This window comes from Pelobates fuscus, chromosome 2, assembly GCF_036172605.1.
Source record: "Pelobates fuscus isolate aPelFus1 chromosome 2, aPelFus1.pri, whole genome shotgun sequence".
NCBI lineage: Eukaryota > Metazoa > Chordata > Amphibia > Anura > Pelobatidae > Pelobates > Pelobates fuscus.
This window is the reverse complement of record NC_086318.1, coordinates 312,200,959-312,223,596: the sequence shown is the minus strand read 5'-3', so window position 1 is coordinate 312,223,596 and position 22,638 is coordinate 312,200,959. Positions and strand designations below refer to the sequence as shown.

At 41.4% G+C, this 22,638-nt stretch overlaps 1 protein-coding gene across 1 annotated transcript in view; it reads right to left on the bottom strand.

The window, feature by feature from the left end:
- Positions 1–22,353, bottom strand: part of TUBE1 (tubulin epsilon 1) — a 31,063-nt gene extending 8,710 nt beyond the window's left edge. The window contains exons 1-8 of the mRNA XM_063443508.1: positions 22,207–22,353; positions 21,912–21,985; positions 8,010–8,062; positions 7,542–7,599; positions 6,630–6,745; positions 4,757–4,878; positions 1,036–1,223; positions 343–512 (exon numbers count right to left, since the gene is read on the bottom strand). Of these exons, the coding sequence (XP_063299578.1) occupies positions 343–512; positions 1,036–1,223; positions 4,757–4,878; positions 6,630–6,745; positions 7,542–7,599; positions 8,010–8,062; positions 21,912–21,985; positions 22,207–22,231 (806 nt within the window). The 5' untranslated portion in view covers positions 22,232–22,353. The remainder of the gene's footprint in view (positions 1–342; positions 513–1,035; positions 1,224–4,756; positions 4,879–6,629; positions 6,746–7,541; positions 7,600–8,009; positions 8,063–21,911; positions 21,986–22,206) is intronic.
- Between the last annotated feature and the right edge of the window lie 285 nt (positions 22,354–22,638).

Here is a 22,638-nt window from a genome sequence, read left to right as displayed (position 1 = left end):
GGAAGTCTTTGGGGACCTATCTGGATACTTCACCTATTACAGGGAAGTTCCGGTTTGTTTTAAATTATACACTTTTTTCACTGGGGTTGTGTTCACATATTCTGTTTGTACGCCTTTACTTGTGTCAGATGCTTTGCCTTAATGCCAAAGTTAATTGACTGAAGTACACACTGATAATATCAGCACCTGCCACCAACTTGTATCTCTTAACATGCATCATAAAATGAGATCATTTCTGGTTGTTTACATATATAAGCTGTTAAAAAACAAAAAACAAAAGTACCCAATATAAAACAGGTGTAGCCAAACATAATTCAATCAAAGCAGGATATACAACAGTACCTTGTTAAATTTAGGAGTAGGTTAGCCACAATGTTGTTCATTGCATCAAATGGCTTCTCACCCTCATTGACACCACCTTTGCTAGAAGTCACAAGACTATTTTGCTTAAAAGTTCCAAGTTTTCCAGAGTTTGCCATTTGCTGAATTTTTTTCACGATGTCCACTAGTGACTGAAAAACAAAGTTAAATTCAGTTGGCAATAATACAAGTTTGATGAAATAGAGAACATGTCAATAATTTATTTGTTTTCATTATTGCACTAGTAGTCACTGTGTTAAAGGTTCTGTAACATTGCACAACTCAAAGCAATTAAAGAGAACATGTCTTTGATTTTTAAGAATGAGACTGCTGCCGGCTCTGATTGTCAGCCTCCCCCATTCACCTCAATGCATGGCACACACCAAGCCTCATATACAGCGCAGAGCGCTGAGTCAGCATAGCAGATATTTAACGCAATTTGTTTTAAATCTAAAATATTAACACTTGCTGATTATTTGGTTGCACTATGTATAAATGGAAAGTTATTTTTTTCAAATAACACAAAAGCTATTAAAAGTCTACTTACTTCATGTTTGTTTCTTTCGGGTTCATTTATTAAAGCAGCAAGTGGCTGCATGAACAATTGTGCTCTTATTCCCTCTGTCATTTGGAGCAATTTCTCAAAGTGCCTTTGTATATTATACTTACTCTTACCTGATTTTCTATTGGTAGCACACAGTCTGCATGTTCAGTAAGTTCTCTCATGGCCAAAACACTGTTGTAGGGAGATGTGATGACATCATCTTCTGCAGATGGGTATACAGAAGTCACAAATCTATAGACCTCTGGAAATTCCTCTTCAAGTACATTCAACACAAATGTACCTAAACCAGACCCTGTACCTGAAGATGTAAACCATATTTCAATGCAAATGAGATTCCGTGTCCACTGACGCTAATTACAGAGACAAAAAGTGCTATATTGCTTATATTTTGCTTAACTTGGAGTATTGAAACATCTGTCCTAAACTTTAAATCATTCAACAATCAGCACTAGATTCTGTGTTTTGTTTATGAATAAAAAATAAAAAAAAACAGCATATATATATATAAAAACACACACACACATATATTTCATTTTTGTGCTTGTTCCGTGGTTGCTCAAAGGGACCTTAAAGAAACATTTAGTCACCAAAAACAACTTTAGCTTATTGAATCAGTTTTGGTATATAGATCATGCCTCAAGTCACTGCTCAAGTCTCTGTCACTTAGGAGTTAAATAACTTTTGTTTCTGTTTATGCAGTCCTAGCCACACCTCCCCTGGCTGTGAATCATACAACCTACATGAATACAAAATGTTTTAATTTTGAATCAGATGTAACCTAGTTGAAAAGTTATCTCCTGCTCTGTAAATTGAACATTAATTACACACAGGAGGCTACTGCAGGGTCTAGCAAGCCATTAACAGAACAGGAAATAGGAAATACTCAATTAAATTGAATTTACAATAAAGGAAGTGTAAAGATTAGATGACTCTATGCAGGAAGTGTATAGGAGGGTTGTGTAAGTAACATGCAGGGAGGTGTGCCCAGGTCTACATAAATAAAGTAATTTAACTCCTAAATAACAAATATTTGAGCAGTGAGAATGCAAATGCATGATCAATACATCAAAACAACTTTTTTTTAAGCTATGAATATAGTGTCCTTTTAATAAAACCACCAGACTTACATAGAATACAAAATATTTTTTTAGTATAGAAAATGTCAAATTCTTCAAGTGTTTGATTTTGAATCTCATACATCTGAAGATTGATTCCTAAATGGTGTCAAACAGCACATAATACCAAAATGTACATTCAAATTGCTACCTGTCAAAATAGATCACATTGATATATACACACACAAACACACTGGATACTTTGTACTGTGCTGGCTTATTGTAAATTCTGTGCATATTTCATGCACACAGAGTGTAATGTGTTGGCTAAGAGCAATCAGCTGACACACTCAGTCAATGAATGACTGGTGGGATCGCCATCTGGTTTGTGCAGCTCTGCAGAAGCCAGATGAGCACCACCCAGCACCAAAGAATTCTCGTCACCCAGCCCATCTCATGTGAGTGAGCAAACCATGCAAAAAGGTTTCCCTATTACTGGGTGTAGCGTTCACCCCGAAGAGTAGAGGGGTTTCCACCACCAGAGACGTCCTTCTCCCAAGTATGAAGGGTGTTACTGCATTCCAAGTAGTCATCCAAGTAGAGAAGCTCTTACAAGAGGTAGCAGTGATGGCTGTATAGCAGTTCCCTATAATAAGAACTCTGTATTGAGGGTGAAGTAAGACTGTTTTTATGGTAGCCACATTGGCCTTTTATGCAAGTCCCCATCCAAGGGATACACCCATGTATGGGTACAGTGATACAAAATTATCAACCAATAATAACAGAGTTGTACAGTGTGACAATCCCATACAGGACATACAATCCCTCCCCTCTGCCTGGGAGATAATTGAGTCAACTACTGTCTTTAACTCAATTATCTCCAGGTGAAAAAAATAATATGATTTATAAGCAATCTAAAAGTACCCCAAAACACCTAGTATCCACACAGAAAGCATATTGCCTGATAGCCCCGATCTGGGGAAACAACATATTTAAAATCACCCAGATCAGTTCAGGGATTCAGGATTTGAATCGAGGTCTTATTTCTGACCGACCGCAAACGAGGCTCCTGCCCGGAATAGTTCCATAGAATCAGTCTGTGTGGCCAGTCTCATTCAAAAGTACCAAACTAGTGTTTATAGGGAAAATGACTGTCCGTGTATTCTTTCTCATAGTCCTAGTGGTTCAGGAGAAGTTATTACCGAACGTCGTCCATTTCGTACATATAATGCCAAACTTTTGTGAACATGGAAGTCTTAGCGGTGTTCGTGCCGTCGAGTGTCCGATTCTAGTTCATGCACTCAACGACAACACCGCTGGCCGCATTCGTATTCCAAGATGGCCGCTGCCACATGTTCGGGCATACGAACACAGACCACCCAGTCGACCACTTAAAATGTTGGGGTATTTGAGGTTTTAGAGGGGTCACTAAGGTTAACAAGCGCCACACTCCGCATCTGGGTGGTCGGTTGTTTGGTAGTTCTTTCGTCAGGCGAACGGACAATGGTGAAATAGGGTAGAACTGTACTTGGTCGAACGGATAGGCGAAAGGGTAACATAAACTTTAAAATTCAGGGACAGAGGGTCTGTCACACTGGGGAAGGGCACCGGGTTAATCCTAGCATCATAACCACTACAGAGGGCTGTAATGGTTATGATTGCATAACAACATTTTGAAGTTTGTACCTCCTAGTTACCATACTGCAGATACTCCCGCCAGCACATACCTCTAGATGCTATTTCTCACGGTCTTTAACACAGGACCCTGTCATCATTTCTGAGATGCTATTTTCTGCAGTATACTGGCACTCTCTAACTTGTTTTGGAGCCCAGACACCGTAGTTTCGTTAAATATTATCAGCTTTGTTAAAAGCTTCAGTGCAGCTCACTGGGACTTGGATATTTATACTTGAACCCAGATACTGGTATATCGATACATTATTGACACTACTAATTTGAAGCTGATGTTCCCACATTAGCATTTCACTCTGTTAACAGGCAGTGTAACTGTATCACTTGAGGATTTCTTACAACAGTTATTTGAACTAAAATTTGTTTGTTTACCCCCTTTTAACTATTTACATTAAAAGTGAAGTTTTAATTATCTTTCCTCTTTTGTGATCTTCCTGAGCCCAACCTATCCTAAGGTCACCCCTCTATAACGAGGCAACTACCACTCTGCAGGACACTATCATTTATCCTGTCCCTTCTCCTGTCTCCCTTCCTTATTGTTTAGTTTTATAGTGCATTTTGTTGCACTAAGGGATAACCCACGCTCAGGAGTAAGATTATTGTACTATCTTCCTTCCCCTTGTTTTTTGGTTATGATTGCAGTCAAAAAAGAATTGATTTAATTATAGTTTAGAATCTACAAAAGTGCAGCCCTTGAATGACTGCCATTTCCAGCACAGTATCTAATAAAAGCTACAAGGATCAATAACCATTCATGCCATTCCCACATACTGGCCTTTGATATAGGTAGATAATGAATGTATCATAATAAAAGTGATCATTAAACCCATACTGTATGTGATTCTATAGGCCTTTTTTCCCCCTCTTTACTTCAAAACTTTCCCATTTTAAATGTTATTATGACAACAATTTGGGGGGCTATGTAGAATGATTTGCTTTATTTCCTATAAAAATGTATTTACCATTTGCAACTCCATTGTCCCCTGATAACGCTATAAAAATATGACATTCTATGTGAGAGTAGTAGAGGTAAGATACACTAGCTGGAGGAATAATTCAGTGAAGCCATGGAACACTATCTTACCTCCTCCCATGGAATGGATAACAAAGAAACACTGAAGACAATCGCAGTGTTCAGCTGTCCTCCTCAGATTTTCAACTATTTGCTCACGATACTGACCACCATAGAGTTTATTTCCAACAGCCCTGCAACAATGGAAACATAAATGCATGTCACACAGAGATTTTTTAAATAAAAAAAAAAATAAAAAAAATAAGGTTAGTAAAGCGGCTCGGTCACCCTTTTTTTTCCCAGCGCCACAACATAGGAATGACTCATTATAGGCCACCTTCTGACACCCCCCACAACCATTTAAAGCCACGGTACCAGCTCAACTTACCTTTTCCAATGTTATGCTGGTCCTGCCGAGGTAGAGAGACATTGCCAAAAACGAAGGCTGGTGATTTGCCTTAAATCTCAGTTAGTGTCTCTCTGACCATTCACCAATATGAGGTTAAACATGGACAGTCCCAGTAGAAGTGCTTAACTGAACCTACATCCTCTCCTCACCTCCAACACTGTAGTACACCACCAGACCTATCTTATGAAGACATTCCGGGGTTAGGTACCACAGAGAGAAAAATGTATAATTGACTCCTGGTATTTAGCACTAAGCGAACTTTTGTGATGTAAGATAAGAATTTGTGCTGCTGGTTTCCCTACTGGCATGTGGGTGGGATCTTGGTCTCAGAGTTCTAAAACAGTGAGGGTAATGCTTCCCTGTAACCCTCCCTTTCCAATCCTATCCATTGTTTAACTGTGGTCTGGACATGCCATTCCAGGATCTGCTGGAGTACTGCCAGCTGGTGCTATTTCCAAAAGTCTGGCAATGCCAGACCTCCAGACCTTTTGGCAAAAGTGATGTGTCAGGAAGAATACGTAATTCCTCTCCTTTCCATACCTAAGCAATCCCTGTCGAGTAATGCCAAAAATGCTTTTGGTAAATGTAGGAAGATTGTTTGAAACAAATACAACAATCGCGGGAGTATATTCATTTAGACTATAAATGTTATGAAAATCAATCCTTACTGCTAAATAATAATGTATTAAGATTGATATAAAAAAATAAAGAGAATATAATGTATACACAGTTTTAATTCCATACTAATTTATGAAAGTAGTATACAGGTGTTTTCTTATGAAGGGGTTAAATAAAATCATACTCAAAGGAAAATCCATACATGTGAATAAATAGAAAATGTGCACAGCATTAGAGGTTAGGTTACATTCATTGAGATATTCATACAATTCTTTAATGTCCTAAATACCTTCTCTACTCATAGCAACATATATTTAGGACTTCTAGTAAACTAGCAGAAAGGAGATTTAAATTTACTTGAAAAGGCTATGTTTAAAAAAATTTTGTTCAACTATAAATGCATTTGCATAAAATTGCAAATATATTTGGTGTTTTATGTTGTTAAAAAAAAAAAAAAAAAAAAAATAGTGGTGGTAGTATAAGATGTATACATTAGTGGCTATCTTGCCTTTAAAGAAAAATCAAACTTATGGCCTTTTCAAAACATTTGGATGCATAACTTTTGGCTTTTGCTGCATCGATTTTCACTAATCTTTAGAGTCGATCACCAGTCTTATTCTCCTTACTCATTCTGATACTGCCATGATACAAAGCAGAGACATTTGCCAAACTTGGAATTGTTTGGGACAAAATAGTCACGTTGGAAAAATAACCTAGTAGGAGAATTTATCCAATTTGGCATTTTAGCCTAAGATTCCCTGCTCAGTTAACAGATTAGAGAATGACCCTTTAAGTAACGAGAAATAGGTATGTAAATCAACCCAAGACGGCTGCTTCAGAAGGGCGTTCTATACCATAAAACTATATAAAATATGTCCAAAGGTTGTTTACAACATCAAGAAAGATTCTTGTTCTTACCAGTTGTTTCCAGAACCAGAAACATCTGTAATTAACTGTTTACTGTCAAACAAGTCACGGAGAGGTCCCTGTAGCACCTCATTCACTACTCCTTCTTCCATATCTATTAATACAGCCTGGAAAAAAAAAAACGTCATCCATTAAATAGAGTAAAAACAAAAGGAAACATCAAACTTCCTTGTTCATGCTGGACAGCGTTCAATCAAATGCTTCATGGACAAAGTGTGCACATTTGGAAGCTATAAAATCATGAAAAAAAGATTAACAAAACAAATATATAATATCACAGACTGAATATTTTACAAAATAAATGAACACAATAATATCCTTCCATTGTCATGGAATGTGCTTATCTTAAAGTGCAGAGAGCCTGCAAGTTTCATTATTATTTCATTTCTCCTCTCTTTATCTAACTTTATCTAGATTCTCAAACAGGAGGTTGTCTAGCACAAGCAGATGATTAACAGAGTAGGATATAAGAGCTTCTAAAGTAAATACACTATGCTAAAGTTTGAAAATGAAGCTTTTTTTTTTTTTTTAGGTGTGTAGGTCATATTCAAGGAAGAAGGGTAGAGCTGCAGAAATAAAGTGATTTGACTCCTAAATGAAAAGCAAAACTGGAGGGCAGGCTCCCCCAAAGCTGAACTACAACTCCCATGATTCTCAGCCTATTTCATTCAAAGAATCATGAGAGTTGTAGTTCAGCAACATCTGGAGGGCTGGAGTTTGGGGAAGGCTGCTGTAGGGCATTAATCTAAAGTTTGTTTGGTGCTGGTGCTCAGACTGTAATCTTTAAGCGTTTTGGTTAGTCATTACATTGTGTATATTATTCGTTCCTTTGTCAGTTCTAGTCAGCTTATATTTATACGCAATATAAGACAATTAGTTCCATGTTATTCAAGCAGGTCTTACTCTGGCTTTAAGTGAGCAGATTTTGCCTTTCTGAATATCTGCACTGCCAGCTTCAGCTCTGAAAAACAAAGCAATGGGGGAGAATTCTTTGTTACACTATGTCAATCAAAACCATTAAATTACAAGAACTGCATAAAATATACACATATAGACAAATTGGGCAGATCATGTTTTAAAACCTGGGTAACATCACAAATCTCATAATGTATGGTTTAATGGCACGGAGGTGGCAAATATCAGAGCTGCACTCCCAGCCTATCACTATCATCCAGTTGGAAAGGGTAATGTAGACGTTCACTTTAACATTAGCCTAACTGGTAAAGTGGAGCCGGGCGTGTCACGGTTTTTATCATGCCTGTACTTGAATACACCAAACAAATCCTTTCTTTTAGTTACACATATTTATTCACCTCACATTGAACATATAATATAGAAAAAAAAAAGAATCAAGACGATTTTAAAGCTTACCTTGTATCAACATTTCTAAAGAAGCTGCATAGTGCATCATCATAAATTCCTTTCTGTAACATCAAATGTAGATTTTACATTAGTATTTTTCACCTAAATGACAGCATCAAAGAGTTCAACAACAATATGCTTTCTATTTATGTTCTACAAATGTGAACCAAAGGTAAAAAATGTAAATATGCAATGATGCAGCCATATATACATACACACTCAGATATTCAATCCACAGCTTGCAACATTTAACCCAACATTGGCATTTGCTTATTTATGCATTTAAGGATGAAGATGTGGATGAGTGTGCTCTATGGGACATTACATATGCATGTGCCAGTCTTATCAGTTAAACAGCTGGTGTGTTAAAGTGTGCATGATGCCACAAACTGTGTATGTATTTGATGCCTCAACTTGTATTACCTGTGAGAACATTAGAGGGGTTTACTATGATATAGTTGAGGGTTCTCAAAACTCTAGTCCTCCAGATGTTGCTAAACTACTAATCACATGATTCTCTGAATGAAACAGAAAGCTAGAGAATCATGTGAATAGTAGTTTAGAAACATCTGGAGGTCTGAAGTTTGGAGAGCCCTGGTATAGTCTAAAGGGGGAAACAAAAAGAAGAGGTAGACTGAGAGGTACATTAGTAAACATCTCTGCATCTAAACTGAGAGTATTTACTTTATATAAAGGGAAACTATAGTACTAGGAAAACAAAGTAGTTTTCCTAGCACTATAGCTCCCTATAGTGCCATACTCCCTCACAGCCTCCCCCTTCCAGCATGGTGCAGAAGGGGTTAAAAATCTTGTTATCATTACCTGATTTCAGCACCGATGTCCCTTGGTGCTGGATCAGACTCTGCAAGCACTACTCCTCCGCTGACGACTGCAGAGCGGCGAGATCGAATTAGAATGCTGTCCTATGGGGTTATGGGCGATGCTGGATGTCCTCATGCAAAAGTCGCCTACCCACCCAGATGTCCCTCTAGTGGTTGTCTGGAGTTAACCCTGCAAGGTAATTATTGCAGTTCATCAAAAACTGCAATTATTGCAATTGCAGTGTTAAGAGGCATGGGACACTGCACCCAGACCACTTCAATGAGCTGAAGTGGTCTGGGTACCTATAGTGTCCCTTTAAAAATAATAAAGACAGATGTGCTTTAATTTTCCCTTTAAGAGTCAAGGTGGTCCTACGTTATTCAAACAAAAATTAGACACACACATGCTTACCCTAAACCCATATTCCTATATAATTTTTTTGGTTTGGTCTGTGGGTTGCAAGTAATTAATTTGGGAATATTCCAAACAAACTAAGGTATGATAGGTGTTGACCTCTGGAGTTAAATTATTACATGCAATGTAAATCTGTGTTCTAAAATAAGATAAGACTAAATCTAGGTGAGCCAAGAACAGTACAGGATTGCCAAATTAAAAGAGAAACCATGACCTTTCTAGAAGTTGCACCATTGAATAATATATTACACCAGCAGTGTGACTTTCTGAACGCACATATCTATGCAGATATGGGTTACAAATAAAATGGCACACTGCCACTGACAACATTGAATTATGAGAGCCAGCCAATAGCCATTTTACTGTGTCAATAGCTCTCTATCAATGGTTCTTATGCAGACCTCAGTTATTAGCTTATCACCTAAGATCCAGCACGGTTATGCCCAATTTGTCAGCTTTGTGGGTGTTATACTATTCTTTCAATGCTTATACTTCTTGCTTCAATGCCAGAAATTTGATGGGCAAATGGTAGAAAAAAACACTATTTTTAATAATGTTTTCTTTATCCCATTTAATAATAATAATAATAATAATAACAATTGCTAGAAATTTTGCTAGCACAGTGTACAGATGTGATTTTATGCTCTTTAAAACACCACACGTTATATGTACTGTAATAGGTACACTTTTAACACAACAACCATTACAACCACGGCCAGCAGTAGTAGTTGTGTTGCCAGGAGTCCCTCAGCGTCGTCTTTCTTTAGGGAGTCAATGCTTAAAGAGACATTATAGTGTCAGGAAAACAAATCGGTTTTCCTGACACTATAGTTTTAAACTTCAGCGCAACGGGAGGGGGACCCTGAGGTTGGGGGCATCCTCAGGGTCCCCCTCCCGTTGCGCTGAAGTTTAAAACCTCTTCAGTAGCTCACCTAATTCCAGCGCAGGGTTCCCTTACCTCTCCTCCCCCGCCAACGTCACAGGAGCCGAATGCGCATGCGTGGCACTGCCACGCGCGCATTCAAAGTGTCCGTAGGAAAGCATTTTTCAATGCTTTCCTACAGATGCTCTGCGTGATTGAGGCATAATATAATAATATGCCTCAATCATTGCCGATGCGCCTCAAGTGGCTTTTCGGAAGACAACCACTAGAGGCTGGCTTAACACCAAATGTAAACATAGCAGTTTCTCTGAAACTGCTATGTTTGCATCTGAAGGGTTAAAACCTGAAGTGGTCTGGGTGACTATAGGGTCCCTTTAAGCAATATCAGTTTGAGCTGAAGTGGTCTGGGTGACTATAGGGTCCCTTTAAGCAATATCAGTTTTGTGCAGCTTTGGACATCATTCTCTCAATGAAGGAAGTTCTATCTTAACATTGTATGGTTACTGCTGTCTTCTAAGTGTATTAACAGCTATAAAACTTTTTTTTTTTTTTTTTTAATAAAAAGGAGCATTGTATAATAATAATAATAATAATTTCTCGCTTCAGCCAGATCACTCAAGCACCATCAAGGGATTAACATTCAGCTGTTGAGCACCATACAACAAGCCTGCTCATTTTCCACCACTGTGAGTTTATCAATAAATGTTGTTTCTACACTTGTCACTTAATAGTCCCAGCTGCAGTGACAATATATACCATAACCACTACAGGTCTTCGTAATAGTAATTATGATGGTGCTTAGGCTACTGTAAGGGTTTTGCAAACAGATTATTGATTGGTTTGACAAGACATATAAGGGACCAAAATCCAAGGAGAATTCCCAGCCCCAAGACTGCATCAGAAGAAGCTTCCCTCCTTTTCTGAGTTATGCTGCCTGGCTGTGATAACTGGGCTGAACCAGCACTCACATCCTAGCACTGTGTTACTAAGTGCTGGAATAAACCTCCCCTAGTGTAGAAGGCAATCATTGTCATCCAATGTAGTGTTACTATGAGTCCTGTAGAGGTGACCAGAAGTACAGTAATTTTTCAAAACTATTTACAAATTGTTTGCCACTAACCTTGCTGTGTTGGGCACCCACAGTTCCTCTAACCTGAGTTGCTACAATAAAGCTCATACTACTAGATTTTCATCCCAATTCATACAGGATTTAAACTGTATTCATTGGCTGAGAACAGGTGCTGAAGTGGTTACATTGCTTAGAAAGACCCTTTAAGTTATGTTCGTAATATTCTTGTGGATACTTTATAAGACTGCATTTCCAGATATTCATACAGCATATATTTATTTTGTTCTGCGTTATTTTCATAAAGATATGTTGTACAGTGTGATTTACGTTTTTGGGTGTTGCACTGATACCGGAGAAACTGACGGAAGCCAAGCACAGAGAGATGGACACAGGTTTCTTCAGGAAGGAAGAGATTCTTTATTGGATCACCGATCGGGACTCAGAGGGACTAATGTCACCAAAATACAGCAAGTTCTGAGCCCCGGACAATAGTGCAGGCTCCTTATATAGGCATATAACTCCTCCCATATTAAGCTCCACCCGCACATTCTCTTAACCAATCAACACAAATAAGAATTAACTTCCTGTTTGACCGCATGGCTTGTCCAGCACAATGGAGGAGGGGGAATACTATATCCTGTATTCTTGCACATGCTCCGTACACTACTGATCGTATCTTGCCTCGTGCAACCAACTGATCGATACGTCAGCATATGCACGTACACATGCCACGTGGTAATCTCGGCCTACTAAATTTATTTTTACCGAGATTCCACCACATTCCCCCCTTTGATGCCTCTTGATATTTTACAATTACTTGAGGCATCACATAACCTTAGTTTTGCTTACACCGCAAGTTACCTTGAACCAGACCAGACTTATCTTATGATGTGAATCTTCAACATTCATCTTCTTGCATTGGTTCTCCCTGATCTAGAGCCTTATATTTATATATCGCCATTATCTGTGCAGCAGCCTTCCTCTCTGCTATACTTCCTATCAAGCTTTGCACAGACCTAACTACTAGGGGTATAAGACACGGTAGGAGTAGACACAACAGTAAAATCAGTAGGACTCCACCTACCACTGCCTTAAGCCCTCCAAACCACTCATACCAGCTACCAAACCAACTACTTGGATTGTACCCTTTCCATACCTGAGTAGGCACATGCGCTAGTTTAACCATATGGCTAGTAAGCTCAGCTATTGCTTGCCCTTCGCCGTCTATTTGAAGACAGCAATTGCTTAGGTTAAACTTCCCACATACACCTCCCTCTACTGCCAATAGGTAATCCAAGGCTAATCTATTTTGGTAGACTGCTGTCCTCATCCTGGTGTTATGCTTCGCTAGAAGATTGAGCGCTTGTGATGTCTCATTTGTGATAATCTCAACCACCGCCTGTAATCTTATAATACGGTTGAGCATATAAATAGGGGTTCTATAACCAAAGGTACCATCCTCAGCCCACGTGGCTGGCCCATAATAGTCTATAATACGCTGGGGAGGCCATTCATTATCTTCCCAGGTGCCTATCTCTATGGGTCCCCTTTTCTTCCTATGATTCACATCATACACTTTAACACCTAAAGTCTCACCTGTTTCAATCGGTAACAAGAAGAAGGATGGTTTGAGCATACCCAACACACATGCCCCTTCCCAGTCCTGTGGCAGCTCCGAATAGGCTTTCTTACCACAGATCCAGTACAAATTGGCTGGGGCTCTCCAGGTAGATGTGATAGATAGATCAAACCACACATCCTTTAAATTGGCGTATCTAGCAAACGGGTTAGATGGTTCTGAGACATTTGAAGCCGACCACCAAGTTGTATTCTTTGTATCATCATCATAAGCTTTTTGCCCTAGACAAGTTAATTCTCCTACAGAAGTGTTATACATTATTCCTTTCCTTGCTATGCAAACATAACCTATGATGGAGGTCTTTAATCTCCACTCAGATTTACCTCTAACACTCATATGATAATCGGCTTGTGTAGATATTAGTTGGTCAACTGCCTCAGAACCGGACATTACCTCCTTTGCTTCCCAAGGCCATTGGTCTCCCATGTTAGTACCTCCACACACATAGCAGTTGGTAACATTAAGACTACCGGCAATACTTTCAGCTAGGTCAATGAACAGGTTTTTAGCGTTATGGGGGATCTTATTATCTATACTCATCTCTTCATAAAAGGAATGATATACTTGATGAGTCTGGGAGGATACCGTATCAGTCTCTATCCCTATAAACAATAATGTCCCAGGATCTAAACCCGTCCCGTATATCTGAAACCCAAATAAATTGCCATACTTATCTAGGAACTTGTCGGGGTTATTAATAAGTATATGGACTGGGTTGCATTCCATAGACTTACAATAAGGGCTAGTCGGCAACTTAGTCACTATCATGTCTTTATCTACTGTCTGTCCCCAAGTCGCCCACCCCACACAAGACCAATATGGGCAAAAGTTATAGTCTTTATTTGGGCATCTAGGACTTACATATTTATTTTTACTACTGGGACAAATATATTTATCATTAGACCCATACGTCCTCTCCCATCTAAGATCCCCACATACATTCCACGGCTTTCTACCACTCGATATCGCTTTACACGCATCAAATAGCAGAACACCCGAAGAATGTACGGATTCTAACACCGTCTTATTAACTAGGGTCCCCTGAGGATCTCCATTCCTGAGAGTCAACCAAATTGTACGAGGTTGATACTCTGGACTGAAGCACTTAGGTTCTCCTACTCCTAAATGGCACACACTATAGTCTATATTTAAGTATCTACATCTCGATACATCTCCTTTACACTCGTATTGTGAATGCCAAATTAGGGTTTGGGAAATATGGTTACCTGTTCTCGTAGTCTTAATGCATACCTCACAGCTAGGAGTGTCGGTACCTCTACCTTCCTGAATATAAAAACACATGTAAATAAACACAATCAAAAGCACATCTTTCGCCGTCATCCTCAGTCTTCGTCCGTGCGATGGAACCTCAGCTTCCAGGATGTGAGGGCTGCAGGGAATGGAGTTCTGCTCGTCTTCACAGGTGTCCCTTCGAGACTTTCCTGGCTTATACACTATGTGTTGGTAAGCGGACAGGCTTTATTATGGCCTTCTCACTCACACCTGTAACAATAAAATTTGTAATCCACAATAATTCCTCGTTACTCCGACTGAGTAGTGCGTTTCAACCGGATCTTGCAGGGATTCTCTGGATCTGCTGTAACTTGCCAAGAATCAACTGCTGCTGGCTTAACCCTGGAGTGATGTATCCACGGAGTCACTTCTGCTACTTTTATCGCTGTAGGGGTAGACAAAAGAACAACATAAGGACCTCTCCACTTGGGCCCTAACGGTACATTATTCCACTCTTTAATCCACACTTGGTCTCCTGGATGATAACTATGAACAGGGGGATAAATATTCACAGGTAATCTATCTTGTACCCATTTCTGTACCTCCTCCATAGTCTTACCCAACTCTACAACCTGCTGCCGAGTAATTCCTTCTCCCAACTGACTCAAATCCCCCCTTAAGTTACCAAGTACGGGAGGTGGTCGCCCATACATGATTTCAAAAGGAGAGAGGCCCATCCTTCTGGTAGGGGTACTGCGGATTCGCAATAGAGCTATAGGTAAGAGAACGTTCCACTTAAGTTGGGTTTCCTGACACATTTTAGCCAACTGGTTCTTAATAGTTCTATTCATTCTCTCTACCTTACCAGAACTCTGGGGTCTATATGCAGTATGAAGCCTCCACTTTATACCAAGCATATGAGTCAGTTGTTGTAGGCACTGGTGAACAAAAGCTGGACCATTGTCCGATCCTATAGAACAGGGTAGTCCATATCGGGGTATTATTTCTCGTAGCAGGAATCTCACAACTTCTCCTGCTTTCTCTGTACGAGTAGGACATGCTTCTACCCAGCCTGAATAGGTGCACACAATTACCAGCAGGTAACGATGTCCACCCGATTTAGGCATCACTGTAAAGTCTATTTGTAGATCGGACATGGGGAGTCCCCCCATAAACTGGACTCCTGGTGGCTTTACTGGTCCTTGTCTTGCATTATTCTTAGCACACGTTACACATCTGCGTACAATGGCCTGAGTCAAGTTGGACAATCTTGGTATGTAGAAATGTTTCCTGAGAGATTCTTCAGTACTGTCTCTCCCAGAATGTGTCCCGTTATGATAATTTTGGACAATTTCTACTGCTAGTGATGCTGGTATGACTATTCTTCCATCTTCTAGCTGATACCACTTGTTCTCCAAATACTTTCCCGGTTCAGTCTTTAACCACTCCTCTTCTTGAGTTGTATAAACTGGAGTCCATTGAGACAGTGGGGTTGGTATTAGAGCAGCTATATGCCCCACATACTCCTGTCTTCCTGATTCGGCAGCACGCTTAGCTGCACTATCTGCCATCCGATTTCCCTTGGTTACATCACCATCTCCTCTCAGATGCGCTCGACAATGTATAATACCGACTTCTTTCGGCTCCCACACTGCTTCCAATAGTTGTAGGATTTCAGCTGCGTACTTGATTTCTTTGCCTTCTGAATTCAGTAGTCCTCTTTCTTTATACAAAGCTCCGTGGGCATGAGTGGTTAAAAACGCATACTTAGAGTCCGTATAGATATTTACTCTTAAACCTTCAGCCAATTGTAACGCTCGTGTTAGTGCTATCAATTCTGCCTTTTGTGCTGATGTTCCTTTCGCCAGTGGCCGAGCTTCTATCACCTTGTCTATTGTTGTTACTGCATATCCTGCATAGCGGATCCCTTCTTTCACATAACTACTGCCGTCGGTATAATATTGAACATCGGGGTTCTGGATGGGAAAATCACGAAGATCTGGTCTACTTGAGAATACTTCATCCATTACTTCCAAACAATCATGTTGACTTTCAGTAGGTTGTGGCAAAAGGGTAGCTGGATTTAAGGTGTTTACAGTCTCTAAATGCACTCTTGGGTTTTCACACAACATTGCTTGATACTTGGTCATACGGCTGTTACTAAACCAATGATTTCCTTTGTAATCCAACAACGTCTGTACTGCATGTGGGACTCGTACATAAAGTTCTTGACCCAGAGTGAGTTTATCGGCTTCAGCTACTAGCAGGGCGGCTACGGCTCTTAGACAAGGTGGAAGTCCGCTGGCCACTGCATCCAGTTGCTTAGACATGTAGGCAACAGGTCTTTGCCATGATCCCAAGTACTGTGTCAATACTCCCACAGCCATTCTTCTTTGCTCGTGTACATATAAGTAGAATGGTCGTGTGTGATCAGGTAGACCTAATGCTGGGGCACTCATCAAAGCCTTCTTCACATCTTCAAATGCCGTTTGCTGTTCTTGGGTCCATAAGAAGGGATCGTGCTCTGTACCTTTGATGGCTGCGTACAGAGGTTTTGCTAGTATCGCATAGCTGGGAATCCATATCCTACAGAAGCCCGCTGCCCCCAAGAATTCTCGCACTTGTCTTCTATTCTTGGGTATTGGTATTTGGCAGACAGCTTCTTTTCTCTCTGGCCCCATAATCCTTTGACCTTCAGAGATATGGAATCCCAGATACTTGACAGTTGGCAAACACAACTGAGCCTTCTTTCTAGACACCTTGTATCCTGCCTTCCAGAGAATATGTAGTAGATCGTGCGTTGCTTGCTGACATTTTTCTTTTGTAACTGCTGCTATCAACAAGTCATCTACATATTGTAACAATACACATTCTCCTGGGATAGACTCGAAATCCAATAAATCTTGACTTAGGGCTGAACCAAATAGGGTAGGTGAATTTTTAAACCCTTGGGGCAGTCTTGTCCAAGTCATCTGGCGTTTTGAGCCCGTTACAGCGTTCTCCCATTGGAAAGCGAAAATACATTGACTTTCTGCGGCAATTCGGAGGCAAAAGAAGGCATCTTTGAGATCTAAGACTGTGAAGTAAGTAGCCCCGCCCGGAATTAAAGCAAGCAGGTTATATGGATTGGGTACAACTGGATGTATACTAACAACCGCATCATTGACTGCTCTCAAGTCCTGCACAGGTCGATACTCATCTGTACCGGGCTTTTGAACAGGCAGCAATGGGGTGTTCCAGGGGGAAGTACAGAATTTTAGGATACCATACCGTATGAACTTATCCAGATAGGATTGGATGTTCTTCTTAGCCTTCTGTGGGATGTGGTATTGTCTTAGGCTCACTGGATAAACCCCAAGTTTCAGTTCAATTTTTATAGGTGGAATATTGCGGGCCAGTCCTGGTGGGTTGTTCTCTGCCCAAACTCCTGGTATGTTAAATAATGTCTCATCACTCCTAGGGTTTTGGCTAGTCAACACTGTATAAAGTCGCCACTCTTCTTCCTTTGGTACGGATAAAGTCATAATACCTGAAGGTCCATTAAACTTTAAAGATGTTGTTCCATTTGGTAGGAACGTAATCTGCGCTTGTAATTTTGATAGCATATCACGTCCCAGCAATTGGACTGGACATTCAGGCATATAAAGGAATTGGTGTTTTACTACGTGGCCTCCCAGTGTACAGAGTCGACTTTTAAGAACCGGTCTTTCAGCACTTCTTCCAGTTGCTCCTATCACAGTAATAGTCCTTCCAGATGGAGGAGCAACTAGATTAGTCACCACTGAATGTTCAGCACCAGTGTCGATCATGAACGCACTCCTTTTTCCCCCTATTGATACATCGACCATAGGCTCCGCTCGACCAAGGGGGATGGAGCCCGGTCGGTATCAATAGTCCTCCATGACCGTGTCAGCCAATCCTACGAAGTCCCTACCTTCTCTATCGCGGGACCTTTGCGCTGCTGGAATATACCTGTCTTCCCTAACACTTCCTCTGTTCCCATTACTCCCTCTATAACCATTACTCCCTCCGGGGCCTCCTCTACCTCTCGCTCTGCCTCTAAAGTTTCCGTAGCCTGCCCTGGGTTGGTCTCTCTCGTACTGCTCTCTTTGCGGACATTCGTTCCTCCAATGCCCTTCTTCCCTGCAATACGCGCACTGATCCCTACTCAAAGGCTCCCTACTCCATCTGTTATTGCCTCTATCTGGGCCCCGTTTATCTACGCCTGCGATCGCTACCGCTAGCATATCAGCCTTTTTACGCATCTTGCGCTCTTCCTCTTTCTTACTTTCTGTATCCCTGTTCATATAGACCTTATTTGCTACCTCCATTAGTTGGGTGATGGACATACCTGCAAACCCTTCTAACTTTTGTAGCTTGCGCTTAATATCTCCGTATGCTTGGCTGACAAAGGCGGAGTTAACCATTCGGGAATTGTCTGCGTCTTCCGGATTAAAGGGGGTATACAAGCGGTATGCCTCCAATAATCGGTCATAAAAGACACTGGGCGCTTCATCGCTTTTCTGAATCACCTCAACTGTCTTCGACATGTTAATGGCTTTCTTTCCTCCTGCTTTCATGCCAGCAATTATAGCGTCTCTATAGGCTCTGAGTTGAACCATATCAGCACCATTTACGTTCCAATCGGGATCAGTGTTGGGATAATGTGTTGCGGCCCATGCTGCTGGATTAGCTTGGTTCAAAGCACGGGCTCTATCCTCTAGTGCTTTAATGGCTGCTTGATTTATTCTTGTCCTTTCCTCATTGTTAAATAAAGTCATTAGTAACTGCTGGCAATCAGCCCATGTCGGATTATGCGTCTGTACTATTGAGGTGAACAGATCAGTCATGGCTTGTGGTTTCTCAGTATACGAGGAATTATGGGTCTTCCAGTTTAAAAGGTCGGTAGTGGTAAATGGGACATATACGAAGACTGGGTCAGCGTGTGCCATTTGACCTGCGGCATCGATATAAGCTGACCCAGGATTTAGGCGAAGAGGCATCTGATAGTGCTTTAATTGTTGGGCACCAGTCAACTGTCGGGTTTGGATGGGGCTACGTAGAGAGGCGTCAGTCATGGGTTCCGGTCGGGGAGAGATAGGGTATGGGGATGTGGGAGGTTGGTTTTGGGAAAAGGTCGTAAATAAAACACTTCGAGCCGAGCTAGATGAAGCTTGACCGGAAGTCTGAAGTGGCGCCAAATCAGGATATTCGTTTCTAATGGGGGTGGGTTCTGGTTCCGGAAGGGGAGATTTAGTACGAGGGGGGGTGGATCCTGTACTGGAGGAGGAAGCGGAAGTGGATGAGGGTAATGAGGGGAGGGGTGCAGGACTTCCTGCGTTTGCGTCACTTCTTCTTAACGGAAAGTAAGGGGGCGGCAAAGGGATCTCGGACTCAGGGGGCGTGTCCAAAATGGGCCTAACACCAGTCCTAGTGGACGAACAAGTCCTAGCTACCATGAGGCGACACTGCTCCTCGTGGCATGTCTGGAGCCATTTTGGCGAGTCATTTACGGCCTGTCTCCAACAGTCAATATAAGGAAACTGGCCGTAAAGTTCAGGCCTACCTGATACAGCCACGTGTAAGCGCTGTACCAGAGTTAGATCCAAACTGCCACGTGGCGGCCATGCCGCAACCAAAGTAGGCCACTCCCTAGTGCACAAAGTAACTAAACGCACAGGAGACATCTTAACCCCAAAATCACAAGTTTTGAATCCCTTTTTAAAATTCTTCACCATACAACCTAAGGGATCCGGAATCGTTGACTGCGACGCACCCATACTTAACAATGGAACGTCGTTGACAACGAATACTATACACGCGTACTATTCAACAATCACACCCGTTTCCCCTGGCAACAGCACCACGTGGTACGGTTACCAAGTGAAACGTACACAATAAACACTCAGGGAATTCCCGTACACACACAGCTGTTACACCAGTCACTATATAATCAATATTATGCCCTTTGGCGTAACTATACAGTCACCCACGCTATAATTCTCTATATACGAATTACCCGTCTATAACACACCCCAGTAACATCGTCTTTTACAAATAGCGGTTACAGTACGGTTAGCATAGGTCAAAGCACAAGTTAAGGTCACAATACAATTATTAGTGGTTATGGTGTTAAACATGCATTAGACGACAATGATTAGTACTTATATACAATGTCAGTAAATATACAGGGTTATGGTACCGTGCACTATAATACAGCAACACACTATTAACACTCTCGCTAGACGGCTGAGCTCGCGCTATCTAACAAGATATACACTTTACTAAAACAATCGTTAACACATTTACAATTCCCAACTAAACTATTGGCCAGTACCTTGAATGGACTACCTAAAACTATATACACCCGTTTTGGTTAGCCACACTGCCCAATCACCACATATATAGCGAGCTAGAGAACCGAATTTACACAGGCGCCTCTTAGTCGCACTATCAAAAGTCTAGTGGGTTCCAAATTTACACGCCTTCCCACTTAGCCCAGATAGGATGAGAACTAGCGAACCGAATTTACACAGGCGCCGCTTAGTCTCCCGGTCCCTCCGACCTAGCGAACGTAATATACACCCTAGAACGCTAGTCTAGACAAGACACCGGTGTCCGGCTAGGGCTATTTACACAGGACCCCGCCTGACTAACCAAATCAAACGGTCTGACTAAAGAGCGTTCGATCGAGCGGTGCGCCTTCGCTCCTTCCCTCCGACAGAGGGGGCAGATACACAGATTCAAAACCCCTTTGGGCCTACCGCACAATCGGTATACCCCTAGTGGGTCCTGCCGTCTAAAACAGCAGTTGTCTTACCTCCTCGTTCCTGAACCTGAGTTCACACTCATCGACGGGGACACCCCAGCACTTCTCACGTAGAGGCCGATGATCTCCTGGACAACAGACCAGTGGCGCCGAGACGAAGGGAGGTCCACGCAGAAGTTCAGGGGTGCAGCCGTAGAGAACGTGGGCAAAGATAGACCGTCTCACGCCTCTGCCTCTCAGCTACCGTTGAACGATGAGCTTCCCGGCCAATGCACCAAATGATACCGGAGAAACTGACGGAAGCCAAGCACAGAGAGATGGACACAGGTTTCTTCAGGAAGGAAGAGATTCTTTATTGGATCACCGATCGGGACTCAGAGGGACTAATGTCACCAAAATACAGCAAGTTCTGAGCCCCGGACAATAGTGCAGGCTCCTTATATAGGCATATAACTCCTCCCATATTAAGCTCCACCCGCACATTCTCTTAACCAATCAACACAAATAAGAATTAACTTCCTGTTTGACCGCATGGCTTGTCCAGCACAATGGAGGAGGGGGAATACTATATCCTGTATTCTTGCACATGCTCCGTACACTACTGATCGTATCTTGCCTCGTGCAACCAACTGATCGATACGTCAGCATATGCACGTACACATGCCACGTGGTAATCTCGGCCTACTAAATTTATTTTTACCGAGATTCCACCACAGCACAGTTGTATAAGTATTACAGCATTTTTCTGAGAGGTACTCATAATACAATCCACTCTTTTTATTCCTGGGGGGAGGGGGATGCTTATAACAATATTGTGGTCATGTTGCCCTTTATTGAACATTGTTCGTGTTTTCACACTGCTAAGTATGTGCTCACGATAATAAAAATAATAAATATTGATTTAAAACAAAAGATCACATGTTGAACATTCTAAAAATGATCAGTTTTTTTTTTATTTCATATTTTCAGAATATGTCTGCCCTTTTTACTACTGTCAAGACATACAGTATAAACTCTTTTAGTGACATTTTCAGCAAATGCCATTTTTTCAGCAAATGCCCACCCAGTGAGGGCAGGGTTACCTTGTTGACAGCTGCATGCTCCCTCAATGCCAGGTCCCAGAATCTGCAGCCAATCTGATTGCCACATTGCCCAACTGCAACAAATGAAACACAATATGGTTTTAGAAAAACTTCCAGTTTGTCACACTATTACAATATATGCACATTTAGACTGGGTCCATATACAGCCTGTGATCTAGCAGCAAAGAACTGACACATGTTCCTATCACTGTCACACACACACACACACTAAATAAAACTGTGCTTTTAATATTTTTTGTTTATCTTTCTATTCTTCTGACTACAAATAACTCACCTTGCACTACAACAGACTGGGTCATGTCAGCACCAACTGTACTCTCCAGCCACTGTCAGAACACAGAGCACTAAAACCCTCAGGAACCTTTGTTACCAAAAGCAAGTACACGCACGGAACAGTTTCACTGTCGGACCAAACAGAAGCGCCTGGAGTTCCCGCTGTCCTTCTCTGCTACAGTCGCTTAGCAACGGAGACCTTCTCAGCCGGAGTTGTAAGTAGTTGACGTAAATATTTCCTATCACGATGTCAGCGTAGCGGCCATGTTGCCGTAGACTAGTACTCGGTAAAATGGACGCCTACACAGAACATAGCTGGCAGTAATACTTTAGTTAGTGTGTATACAACTCAAGCTGAAACTGTTCAACAAAATAAAAGCGAACATTTAGAGTCATTCTTTGTTATATGATGGCAGGTGTGTGTGCTTCTGCC